General features: G+C 58.1%; 1 protein-coding gene across 6 annotated transcripts in view; it reads right to left on the reverse strand.

The window, feature by feature from the left end:
• Nucleotides 1-13,152, reverse strand: part of SHANK2 (SH3 and multiple ankyrin repeat domains 2) — a 471,724-nt gene that overhangs the window by 228,025 nt on the left and 230,547 nt on the right. For all 6 annotated transcript variants that reach the window (XM_057506712.1, XM_057506710.1, XM_036875766.2 and 3 more), the window contains 2 exons: nt 11,993-12,159; nt 8,190-8,303 (listed from right to left, as the gene is read on the reverse strand). In XM_057506712.1, the coding sequence (XP_057362695.1) occupies nt 8,190-8,303; nt 11,993-12,159 (281 nt within the window). The remainder of the gene's footprint in view (nt 1-8,189; nt 8,304-11,992; nt 12,160-13,152) is intronic.

Below are 13,152 nucleotides of genomic sequence, written 5' to 3' on the forward strand. Positions count from 1 at the left end.
AAGTAGAATATTAAAAACAAGGAAATAAATGGCATTCAAGCCAGAGTGGGGGGCAGCAATGGGGAGGGGATTTCTGGCTGGGAGGGGGCATGTGGGAGCCTTGGGGGTGCTGGTGTCAAGGCCTGTGCCCAATAAAGGTGTGGGTGCGGCACAGCAAAGCCAGCACCAGGCCCCTCCTGAGCACCATTCAGTCCAGGGGATGCGGGACCACGGGCCTCCCTACACCTGTGAACCTTTACTCCACCTGTGAGCTGTCCTGCCTCGTTACCAGGGCTGTGGTTCTGCCTGCGCTGGTGCCACAGACACTGGATGGTCACGGAGACATGGGCTTTTGCATTCATCCCAACAAACACTTGCAACAACTCCGTAGGATGCACACCAGCAACTGTCGACGCAGTTACAGATGAGAAAACTGACGCATACAAAGTCCAAATGATTTTTCCTAAGGGCCCCCCGCTGATGCCTCTTCCCCAAGGGGAGAACTGGAGGAAGGAAGTGACATCTCAAGAAGGGAAGGGGCAAGCCGGGAGCCTCCCAGGAAGGAAGGGAGGCGGGGCGGGGCAGGTGGGCCCGCTCTGCCTACGTAGCAGAGCGATGTGCACCCGGCCAGGGCGTCAGCTTTGACGACATCCATTCCTTCGTCACCTCCTGAGCCTCATCGCTGCCATCATCAGTGGCACTGTCATCATCACCAATACCACCACCATCACAAGGCTGTCACCGCTGTGACCCCATCCTCACCACGACAACCGCCACCAGCACCACCCTACCGGCGTCGCTTCCATGACAGCCACAGCTACCAGCTCCGCCCCTGCCCCTGCTGGCTCCACGGCCACCAAGTCTTCACACGGCCGAGGGCGGCTGGACACACCCCAGCCCGGTGGGGGACCCGACTGTCAGCTGGGTGTCTGGGTCCTGGCTCGGCCGCCTATTAAATATGCTGCTCTGGGCAAGTCACTTACTGTCTCTGACCCTCGCCACTGTGTTCCCAGCCCCCAAGTGTACCGTGAAGATCATGTGTTATCTTTAAAAACTAACCTGAGGTGAGGGGAGGTTACGATGGGGACAGGCTGGGACAATGTCACAGGGCCCTGCAGCACGGGGCGGGCGCCTGACAACAAACAAGCAAACTGAAGAGGGCCAGCCAGGTGGACTAGCACTGGCCGAGGGTGCACCCCAAAGGGCCAGCCCAGGGCACTGCGGGGAGGCATGGCCCCCCTTGTTATCTCTCTGTTTTATCAGCGGGCACAGACAAGACATCTCCAGGCAGGCGGCTGCTAGTGACCAGTCACAAACCCTCAGGGTTCTGCTCAGCCTGACCAGAGGGCGGGGCTTTAGACTCCCAGTTCACTGAGGTCCCGACAATGCCACGGGGCTGTGTTGTCCAGGAGGAAGGAGGCTGGTCCCAGGCCCATTCAGACGTGGCCTCAGACCCGCAGTGGAGCCGGAGGGCAGCGCGGTGTGCCGCGCTCAGGGCTGACGCCTGGGAGGGGCGAGCCTGCTCCTCAGCGCCCTCATCACACAGCCCCGGTCTGAGCCGAGATCTAGGGGTACGATCCCGGCGGAGGGTGCCCGAGGTCCGCAGGTGACAGCTCCTGATGTACACGGAAATGCTGAGCTGAGTACACGTCCCTGGAGAGGGGCCACCTCTCTGGTAGACCGGAGAGCGGTTAGCAGGAGTGTCCCCGCAGGGACTGGGAATGGACCGGCTCCGTGTGCAGACAGAGCCGGGAAGTCCAGATGCACAGCTGCATGTCCCAGCTTGGACCGCAGAGAGCGCGTGGTGTTTTCTGACAAATGAAAACAGGCACCATAAGGGCACCTTCCCAAGGAGGGTACGAGGATGGCTGAGAGAATCTCTTCTCTCTCCTGCAGACTCCTGGGAGGCAGACAAGATGCGTTACACACCACATTTTGGCTCGATTATGATCTAGACCTTGTTCCAAAAGATAGCTTCTAGAAGTTTCTAGAGAGCTGCAGGGACCAATTCCTAAGTACGGATTTATCTCACTTCCCAGAACAGCCAACCAAGGCAAGGCCCAGTGAGTCCTCCCGCACTCCCGTCCTTCACCGGGTCACGGATCTGCACCCGGGGGCCCAGTCACCGGATCTGGAAGCCGTTCCATGGGAACCCCACAAAGTCCCCGTATGGCATGTGACACCCCAACTGGCACTGGGGCAGCTCACGTGGGTGAGGCCAGAGTTAGGACTGTGGTGTCCTGCATGCAGGGCCTGAACTACACGGTCCTTAGGTCACCATGCCTGCCTCAGCAGCCTTTGGGTGACCAACCTGGGCTGTCTCGGCAGGCGGGGACAGAGCCGGGCAGGGGTTACTAGTCATGCCACCTTCTCTTCTCATGCTAAGCGAACAGTGACCACCAGTCTGTCCCTTTGTTTCAGCAGCTACAGTACAGTTTATGTGGGGGCGACCTGGCTTTGTCATTTTCTCAGGGACGGTGTGAGCCGGGTTCCGGTTTCTGCTCACCCATCAGCATCGCCACAGCAAGCGGGACGCACGAGCAGCAGCGCTTCCTAACCGGACTCATCATGGGCTCCAGGTCATCTTGGAAACGTTTTTTTCTTTCTTAACCAAGATCCATCATTAGGAGCATCCCTTTGTGCAGTACAATTTGCAGAATTCCAAGGACAAGGGACCAGGCCATGGTCCAACCCAGCAGCCTGGGCTTGCAGAAGAGGAAACCAGTGGAAAACAGAGGGGTCGCCCAGGCCACAGGGCAGCAGAGGTGGGACTGTCCCTGCCTCCATCCACGGGTGCGTCCGCCTCGGTGATGGTCAGCTTTATGGGGCCCTGGCCAGGCGACAGCAGCCGGTTACTCAGTCAAGCGTAGGCATTGCTGTGAGGAGGTCCTGTAGATGTGTCAATGACATCTACATTCTGTTGACTTCAAGTAAAGGAGGCAATGTGAGCAGGCCTTCTCCAATCAGCTAAAGGCCTTCTTAATCAGTTAAGAGCAAAGCTGAGGCCTCCTTGGTGAAGAAATTTCACCTCAAGACAATGCATCAGCCCGGGCAGAGTCCCTGCCCGTCCTGGGATTTCAGCGTGTCAGGCCCCACAGCCGTGTGAGCCAGTTCCTTAAAGTGACACTCATTACATGCATCTGCGTCTGCATCCACACCCCCATCTCTACATCTATATTCTACTGGCTGTTTCTCTGGAGAACCATGCCTGGTGAGTCACCAAGAGGGGCCTCCTGGCGGGGACCATATGGCCGCGCACCTGGGGCACCCAGTGGGAACTGAGAGGCTGTGGTGTGTGTCCCTTCTGAGCCGGAGCATCTCCCAGGTGGGCACATGCTCTTCTTGTATGTGCCAGCTGCAGGCAGAGGCTCCTGGGCGCCGGGGAAGGGCAAGGCCACACAATGCAGGGGCCTGGACCCTTCACCACATGCAGGGAAAAGAAGCTTGTCTGCTGACCAGAAGCCACACTGCCCGGTTACATGGTGGACGTGCTTGTTACAGAGGCTGACTTCGCTGCACCTGGCACGCATGCGAGGAGGTTTCACAGTGAGACGATGCCGGCCCTGTGGTCCTGGGTCCAGAGCAACACGTGGCCTCCTAGCCATGAGCACGGTGGACCGTGGACACACTCTTTTCTGCATTAATAGCTGTGCAGGACATGCAAGCAAGCAAGAGGAGCTGCCCCTGTGCCAAGGAGCCTGGATGCTGGGAGCATGGGGGAGGGGATGGGCACACATGATCAGCCGGCATTCCCTCCCCAGTGCGGCCCTCTGTGCAGAACGCCATCACCACAGGCGGCACCTTGCTGTTGGTCTCCTGGGCTGATGCATGCAAACGGGTGAGTTTTATAAATTGGGGTACACTCTGTCTCTTGTGCACAGAAACAAAAATCCCAACAATCACCCTCTCCCCCTGACCTTGCACGTCACTGTGAACCCCCACATTGCCACGCCATGCCCAGGTGAAGTCTTCTCGGAGTGGTTAGACAACCTGTGTGTGTGAAGCCGGCCGGGAGGCAGCTGGACTGAGAAGAGGACCTGCCTCAGTTTCCCCACTGCTCCTGGCTGACGTGCACGAGGTTAATCAGTGGTGGTCCAACCCCAGGACTCCCATGCCCACCACTGCATGAGGAAGGCTGCTCAGATGTGGGTACAGGTCGAAGCACAGGGCATCAGGAATTTGAAACAGGCCACAGCCCAGCCTGGTGACCTCCTTCCCACGAGCTCCTGGGTGTGGAGACGTGGGTGTTCGTGTGTAAATCAGGAGGACGGTTCCTGCCCTGCTTACTCCCCAGGTGGGGTGAGATACCGCAGGAAGTGCCAGGAACACACACGGTCCTAAGAGATGAGAAGCGAGGTGACGTTCTTCACAGGGCAGAGCTGACTCCCAGACTGTCCACGGAACCAAGCCAGACTCGTATCCACACACCAGGTGCACCAGGGCCCCCACTTCATTCTGGTGGCCACCTGGGCCTCTCAGGTTTGTCCTTAGACAACTGAGGAGAAATCCACTGGTCACGCCCATGGGCATCGGGGACCCCAGGTGGCCGTCCGCACCATGCTGTTCGTTCCCGGAACTACTGGCTTTTACTTCAGTTAATGCACACGAGTGGGATTTGCCAGCTAAATATCCACTTTACGACCAATAACAGTTCTGAGGGCTCAGACTAGGCTGGCTGTGTGTGGAAGCACCTCACTATATGGAAGTGTTCAAAAAGTACTTTGTACCAGCACCTGGGTCCTATGTATAGTCAAGGTCTGCTAATTTTCAACATTAACAAAAAGAGAGAGTGTCATAAAAGTGCTGATTGTGAAAGAAAAAGGTGAGCTGGGCTTCATTTAAAATTTAGGAAAACCTTCTACTCATTAAAAGGTTCAGAAAACAAAAAGGCAAATCACAGACTGGGAAAAATATGTGCAACATGTATCTCACATAGAAGCGACAGACAGAATATATAAAGAGGGCCCACAAACCAATAAGGGCAAGTGAAACAGCCCAGCCGAAAATGGACTTGAACAGATACTTCACAAGAGCAGCTCTACCTATGGTAAGTGAACATACCAAAAGGTGCTTGCTGACGAGGGTCATCAGAAAAATGCAGATGCCACCCACAATAAGCTGCTCTCCACACCCACTAACACGGGTGGGATCGATGTTGCCAAATGTTGGTGAGAAAGTGGATTCACTGGAACTCTCGCAATGGCTGTTAGGAGCACAAAATGGCACCGCCATTTGGAGAACGGTTTGGCAGTTTCTTATAAAGCTAAACACACTATCTTGGTGACCCAGAAGCGCTACATGTAGGAATATCCCCAAGAGAAATGAAAACATGTCTGCTCAAAGACCTGCACAAAAATGTTCACAGCAGTTTCATTTTATTCCCTCCGTTTGAGCCCAAGTTGAGAAGGAACCTGCGTGCACCACCAGGAGAAAAAACATTCTGCAGTATAAACATATAACGGAAACACCGCAACAGTAAGAACACACGGACTGATTCCTGAACGTCATAGCATCTGCCTGCTCGAAAGAGGCTGGCCTCGGGGGTACGTGCTGCAGGGTTCCATCTCTGAGAAATTCAACCATCTTTGGTGACAGAAATCACAGCTGTGGTTACCTCTGGTTCGGGGCTCAGGGAATGCCTGGAAGCACCCTGACAGAACTTTCTGGGGTGACGGAAATATATCCTAACCATGGTCGAGACACAGGTGTACACATCTGTCAAAATGCACTGAACTATTCTGGGAATGAGTGGATTTTACTGCATGTAAATCATACCTCTATGAAAGAAATTTTTTAAAAAGATAGTGGTAAGTCATAATCTCAGAAAATCTGAGGCAAATAGAACCCAGTGCGACCCAGTCCGGGATCGTCCCCACCCGAGAATCCAGCTTGAATTCCGTCTCCTTTGTGCTGCCCTCCGGGCCCTCCCCTCCGCCCCAGGGTGCAGGGCTGCCCCTCCTCTGGCCCACGGCCCCATCACAGGGGTGTTCCTGTGCTCGTATTTTACCTAGGAGATGGACGACAGTCCCCCAAAGACGCCCACGTCCATCCCCAGTACCAGTGAGTACGTGACCTCACGTGGCAGGGGGAACGAAGGCTGCCAATCAGTCTGCCCTGACCCGGACTCATGGGTGGGCCCAGTCTGATCACACAAATCCTAAAAAGTGGAAGAGGAGGCAGAAGGGAGGATCAGAGACAGGTGACGTGGAAAGGACACGGCCCGCAGAGCCACCTTTGACACTGGAGGAAGCGGCCATGAGCCTAGGAACCCCAGAACCTAGGACGTGGAGAATTCTCCAGGAAACCCATTCTCCCCCAGAACTTCTGGGAGGGACGCGGCCCTGCCAGTGCCACAATGACCCTGTTGGACCCACGCCCGACCTCTGACCTCCAGGATTGCAAGACAATAGACAGTGATGTTCAAAGACACCAACTGGCGATTTGTTCCAGCTCCTCAGACCCCGAGGGCAACGTGACCTATGGTGTATCTGTCTCCGGCTCAGCCCTGCAAGATGCCCTGGGATCTCGGGATACACACACAGCACGAATGCACAGGGCCACCTTTGTTGTGTGGCACAGCTCAGCTGCTTGGAGTCAGGGACCTGCTTTCATGTTCTCACACTGCCTGGGATACATGGGCAGCCCCCAGGGGAGTGTTAAAACCTTGCCAGGCATCACACAGGAAGACAACACCGTCGGATCAACAATTCTGTCCTGTGGCACATGCACAGGAGTGAGAACAGCCTTCCAGGAATCCGTCACCCCGACAGGTTCCCCACACGAACACTAATAAGCCCCGGCCCTGGGGCAGCCCTTCCCCAGGTGGCACCTCAGCCTGGTCATCCTGGGCTGTGTGGCTTCGCCAGCAATACTGGGGCTGATGCACTGAGGCTCCCCAAGGGCATAGTGAGGGCGGGGGGCCCAGGGGGGGGAGCGCTGCAGCTATGCACCAGAGAGGACGGAGGGCTGGATTCTCCTCCCACTGGAGGAAGGAGGTGGTGGGGGTGGAGGCACCTACAACCCGAAGGTGAGTCAAGCTCACAGGCCATGGCCCTTGCCCTTCCCAGACCAGACAGGCTGGGCAGGTGGAGGTCCGGCCCATCCAGGGGCTGAGCGCACCCATCCCTACACTCAGGGAAACATGCTCCCATCCACCTGTGACCTCCGGCTGCCAGCCACCCCCCGTGCGGTGTGCAGCCCAGCCTTTTTTGGGGCATCTCTTACCTCAGCACCCCACAACACGGCCAGTGTTACGGTTCCCCCTTGGCTTGAACCTGTCTGGATGGGAAGCTTAGCACACACGATGTGCCCTTAACCCAGCTCCCCAGAAAGGAGCCGGCTCAGTGCCCCTGAGGAAGACTCTCGGAGCCGGCCAGGTCCGGGCCCTTTCCCAACCGTGTGTCCTAGAGCACCTCACTTCCTGGCCGCGCTAGCCTAGGTGACTGACACGGCGTGGGGGCTCCCTGGGGGGCATCAGGCTGGGAGCCCTGATGGGACAGGGGCCACCCTTCTGCACGGGGAGACGCAGCAAGGCCACAAGCGAATGAGGCCGCCTCTGACACGTGCGTTGAGGCGGGTTCTACCACAAGCCGAAGGGGCACATAAGGACACCCGGTGCTTCGCTTTTCTCCAATTCTTGTTGTTTTTTCTCGACATCGTTTTATAAAGTGGTCTCCTCTTAACATTCTGATGAACTCAATTTTTTGGCAACCAATTCTACAACGTTTTCAGGGCTGTAGTTGGGAGTTCGGAGAGACCTGGAGTGACTTTCCCCACGAACCCTGACCTCCTTGAGCAGTGTGCTCGAGACGTCACACTGGACTCCGGGGGAGCAACAGGACGGCCCGGTACACGCAGCACTGCCTGCTTATGACGTCAGCATGGAAGATCGATCACCTGACTTCAAGCATTAACGAGCCTACAAAAGCCCTTTTCTGACAGCTAAAATGTGCAGTCCAAGTTAGTTCCGGAACAGGTACCAGGAACCTTTTAAAAGCTTCCACACTGACTTCTGGTTTGGACAAAGCCGAGTGGCACCGAGTTAGCCCAGTTCAGTGACACACAGAAGTTCTGGCTTTGGAACCCTGCTCCCCAAACATCACACCAGCTGGACTTTGCCGAACACCCTGCCTGACATAATGACGCTGCTGGCCCCAGGCCCGAGAGAGGCGGAGAGAACGGGTTGGGTGGCCGAGAGGCACCCTCCTTACCTGCCTGGCTATCCCTGGGCTGGCACTGGACCTCCTCCACACACTCGGCCGGGAACCAGCCGATGTGGCCGCGGGCGCTGCCCTCCCAGAAGCCTCCTTCCCCGATGCTCAGAACTGAAAGAAAAGAGGGAGGCGTTAGCGGGCAGTTCGATGGTCCAGGGGTGAGCAAGGGGGGTAAGCAGAGGGAGTGGGTCAGCGCTCCACACTACCTTCTGCTACGGACGAGGGGACCTGGTCAGTGTCCCCCGAGGAGGAAAGTGCTGCGGGCGGAGCCTCTGCTGTCCCCAGGTCCCCTCTGCTGCTGGCAGCGGGGGAGGGTGTCAGACGACCCGGCATCTGCCTTACACCACGCGCCACGTGGCTCCTTTGTCCCATCTCCCTGTGTCCCAGCTGAGTCCCTGCCATCAACTATCTCAGGTGTGAAAGTCGGAGGGACAGGCCACCTGAATGGGGACGAGGGGCAGTAAGGTCACGTCTGATCCTCCCAAGCTGGGGAGGGGGCAAAACATCTAGGTCAGCTGGACCTTCAAGCCAGTTGGAGGAGAGGGAATTCACGTCAGCAGGCGGAAAGCGGTGGGGATCCTGACGCCTGCGGGGCACTGCCTGGGCTCCAAGCGCAAAGGGCCAAATGCAGGGCGTGCCCTGCCAGCGCTGCGGTGGGCGTCCCAGCCTGCGGCAAGAGGACTAGTTCACAAAGAACCCGCTGGTCACGGGGATGCTGGCGGGGGGCAGGGGTTTGCCGAAGCCCCGAGAGAGAAGGGGCCGCTCCGCACAGCACAGAGGGGAAGAGAAGCACAGGCAGATGGACATGCTACCCAGCCTGCAGGGCGGGTGCTGGGCCGGGCTTGGGTGCTCCCAGCCGGCTGAAGCTCATGAAGGGCCCTCGTGAACACCCACTGGGAGAATGAGGCACATTTGTTCTTAAACTTCAATGACGCTGAGCATGGGTGAGTGGCACAAGCTACGGACACAGGGCGGGGGGACTTCACAAGGACCCAAGGGCCCTGCAGGCACCACCTGGGCAGACACATTGGTTGTGGGAGCCCAGCTTGCAGCAGTGGGCCAGGAGAAGGTCTCTATAGCCCAGGCCTTTGGTGCTGGGCTGGGGGTGCCCCCAGCGCCTGGGCCCCTCCGAATGTGGCTGCATAACAGGGAGCCAATACAATCTCTGCACATCTTGATCTTTAAATTACTCAGGGTCCGAAGGCACCAGAACTGCAGAGCAAGGGGCCCAGGCAACAGATGTGTCCCCTATCATTCTGATCTCAAAGGCCACGGGGAGAGCAAGGGGACCCATGACACTTGGAGGTCCAAAGAACAGAGCCTACCAACTTTTTATGAGTTTGCCTAATAATGGGATGAAACGGCCGAAGTGAAGCAGACATGCGCCCTCCCAGCTGACGAGCGCTGGCGGCACCTCCTCCACACACCGAGGACTTGGCTCCTTCCCCACCACGCAGCCCAGCAGCCGACTACATGCACAGGCACCTGGCCCGGGGCCCTCTCAGCACACCGCCCCGGGCGGGGAAGGGACCTGCCCAGTGCGGTGCAGGCCAGCGCCCTCCTCGTGGCTGTGAAAGGCCACTCCACTTCTTCCGGGGGCCAAGAGGGACTGGGCTGGGCTCACTATAAGCTGTTGATTTAAGTCATTGAAAAGTGAGCACTTCACACCTGGAGAACCAACTATTTACCCTCCTGTCCTCACAAGCCCAACAGGCACTGAGACCACAGCTGAAGGAAACTGGTCGACAGGGTGCCCCGTCTAGCTGTCCTCCTCCTAGTTACCATCCCCTCCCCTCCGGAGACACACCACTGTCCCCTGCAAGGTGGACAGCGGTTACATCCAGCCGCCCCAGGCTGGCTCGGAAACTTGGCGGGCTTGGCCGGCGCTGCCACCATGTGGGTACCCACCGCGCCCTCAACCACCCCACCCCTCCTGGGCCACTGAGGAAGGACCTATCTGAAACAGGGGAGTGGGCCCACAGTTTGGGAGAACCTGAGTCCCCGGTTTCCCCAATTCTGCCCTGAATCCCTGATGGGAAGGCACATCTAGACAATTTGAATGTCAAGCCATCCTGGGCTTCCCTGAACACATGCATCCCTGGGGCAGTCCGAGCAGGTGCGCCCCTGATCCTGGGCGCCCTCATCTTAGGAGACATAGGTTAGGAGGTGCTTCCGGGTACAAGGGGCCCAGCTGCCTCCTGGGAGCAGTAAGGCCTGCCCTTTGGGCCAGGCAGGACGGATCTGAATGAAACGATCTGGCGGCCCAGCTCGGGAGGTGTGAGGCTATCCCCAGGACCCCGGTACCCCCCTGCTGCCAGGATCCTCCCAGGCAGCCAGCTCCCCTGCCTCTGTGGCAGCCCCTTGAGGCGGGGGGGAGAATTCCTGACGAGAGGGTCTCTGCTCCTCACCAAGAGCTGCCGATCCTTTGAGGGGTGAGCTTTGGAATAAGGTCTGTGATTTCTGTCCCCAGGGAGACAGGCGGGTTCCTGCTCACCCTGCACCCCTGCAGCGAGGGGGGTGACCCTGGGGATGGGACTAACACATGGGGTTCAAAGCAATGACACCAGTTCACAGCGTCATAAGACAGCACGTGCTTTCAGTGAGTGAAAAATCTCAACAGAGTAATAGGAAGTCTTGGCAAATAAAAATAAGTGATAAAAGCACACATGGGAACACTAGAGCTTAAATACATAATTTCTGAAATTAAGAAATTCACAAGGTGAACGAAACACCTTAAGGGACATTATAGAGCCCCCGGTTTACGTCACTGAAGGGGAAACTAGTGAGTATGAAACTAGAAATGCTCTAAGGTGAAGAAAAGCGATAGAAATCGAAAGAGCCCTTGGGACCTGCCGGTGCTCCAGATGGTCCGATGTATTGCAGCTGGATGGCCAGGTGCCAGGGCGGGGCTGGGGCCCCACCTGCCACTAGAGATCTGGGAGCTGGTGGACATCGGCCAGATCACCGCACAGCGTGGAGCAGGGAACCGAGCTCATCACCAGCTCGGGGCCAAGGGCTGACAGTGCGGAAGGCAGGATTTGAAGCTGGCCTACTGCCCTCCAAGGGGCATGCTTTCAGTGCCCTGCTGTGCGTCTTCTGAAAGCCCGTCCTCCAGGGACAGGCCCAGGTGGGGCTGGGCAGGTGTGGTGTGCCACCATGTGACACTACCCACCAGTCCAGCTGCCCCCACGTGGCTGGCAGCCCACACCCGCCACTCCTCTGCCTCCCTCCTGTGGCCTTCAGCACCACAGGCCTTGGCTGCACCCACTGCCGACCTCTTGCACGTGATCTCACTACGCTCGCCTCCCAAAGGGCCTTACCTACCTGATCCCCCGCTCAGAAGCCATCCCCGACTCTCAGGACCCTTGGGTACAGTCTGACTCCTCAGCCTGGCATTCATAGAGGCCTCAGTGCTTTTCGACCACACTTCCCAGGATTCTACTTTGGGAACTCTTCCCTCCAGCCTGGCAGACGTCCTTCCTTGGAACGTTGCAGGCCTCCAGGATGCTGGGCCATCCACATGGACACCCCCTGCCCCCAGATCCCACCTGTGCCAGGTTCTGCCCCAGTGCCACTTCTCCCTGAGGCCCTCGGGTTCTCCTAGTGGAAAGGAGCTCTGCCCATTGATGCCCTCGTCAGCCGCTCCCCTGTACTTTCCGCTTGATGCACACATGTCATTGTCCCTAGTGGACATGAGGGCTACTCTGCAGCCAGGGCTCCACATTTCCCACAGGGGGCCCACAGAAGCAACGCCTTAGACGCCCACATGCAGAGGGCCTGGCAGTGGGGAGGGCACTGACCTTTGACCCTGTCGCCACGGTGCAGGGGGATCTCGCCGTCAACCTGGGGCTGGTACGGCCTGACGACGACGAAGAGCCTGCCGGGCACCGCACTGTAGAGCTTCCTCTTGGGCTCTGGGTGCTGGTGGGCGGGCAGTGCGTCCCTGGCGCCAGGCGGGAAGGCCGGCCTGAAGGGGGCGGAGAGAGGGCGTCAGGCCAAGGCTGAGGCTGAGGCCGGGTGGGCTGCACCCCCGGCCACTCACAACACGCGCCTCGCTGCGAGCCATCGCCCTGGAGCTCCACGTCAGGACATGGCCGAGGGTGTGGAACAGCCCAGGGACGCTGTTCACAGGTAAAGCCCTCAGGATTCCGGCTGCTGCACTTGCGGGGGCACCGGAGGGCAGAGCGGGCACTCAAACGGGTGTGTGCGCCCTGTTCACGACGGCCCTGGGACGGAGAGCCCACGGGCCATCCGCACACGAACGGGTGAACAGAATGTGGCCCAGCCGGGGGATGGGATACGCCGCGGCCACATGGGGGGACATTCTGGCACACTACAGAGCGCAGTGAAATAAGCCGGACACAAAGGCCAGCCCCCGCGGGGCTCCGTCCACAGCAGGCCCCTGGGGTCTCCAGGTTCCTAAGGAGGAGGGTAGGCGCCAGGCCTGGGGGGCGGTGAGGTGAGTTTAGTGGGGGCAAAGCTTCAGTTTGGGGAGATGGAATGTTCTGGGGGTGAGGGTGCAGAAGGCTGCACAGTGGTGTGAATGCGCTTAATGCCACTGAGCTGTGCGCTTACAAATGGCTGAGATGGTAAATCTTACGTAATTTCCCACAATTAACAAAATAGAGTATAAACAGAAGGACCCCCAGAGAGGCAGCCCTTCCAGCAGGCCCCGGGTCTCTAACATTTTATCAGTTTCACCGAGAGCACCAGCCACTCCAGGGGAGGGAACACCCAGAACCTTCTGCCAAAAGCTTTATCACCACGCAGGTGGCCCCCCCCTCCCCAGCAGGCCCTGGTGACATTTAACACGTGGCGCCTCAGTCCTTTCTCGCTTTACATCACTTCTCAAAGAGCAAATGCTCCCCGGCCAACTTCCAGGCTGACCGTGAGTGACCCCCAACTGGGCTGAGTGGGGGACACGGCGGCGGGAGAGGCGTGTTCCAGAGACACGTGCAAA

Source organism: Manis pentadactyla, chromosome 9 (assembly GCF_030020395.1).
Source record: "Manis pentadactyla isolate mManPen7 chromosome 9, mManPen7.hap1, whole genome shotgun sequence".
Lineage (NCBI taxonomy): Eukaryota > Metazoa > Chordata > Mammalia > Pholidota > Manidae > Manis > Manis pentadactyla.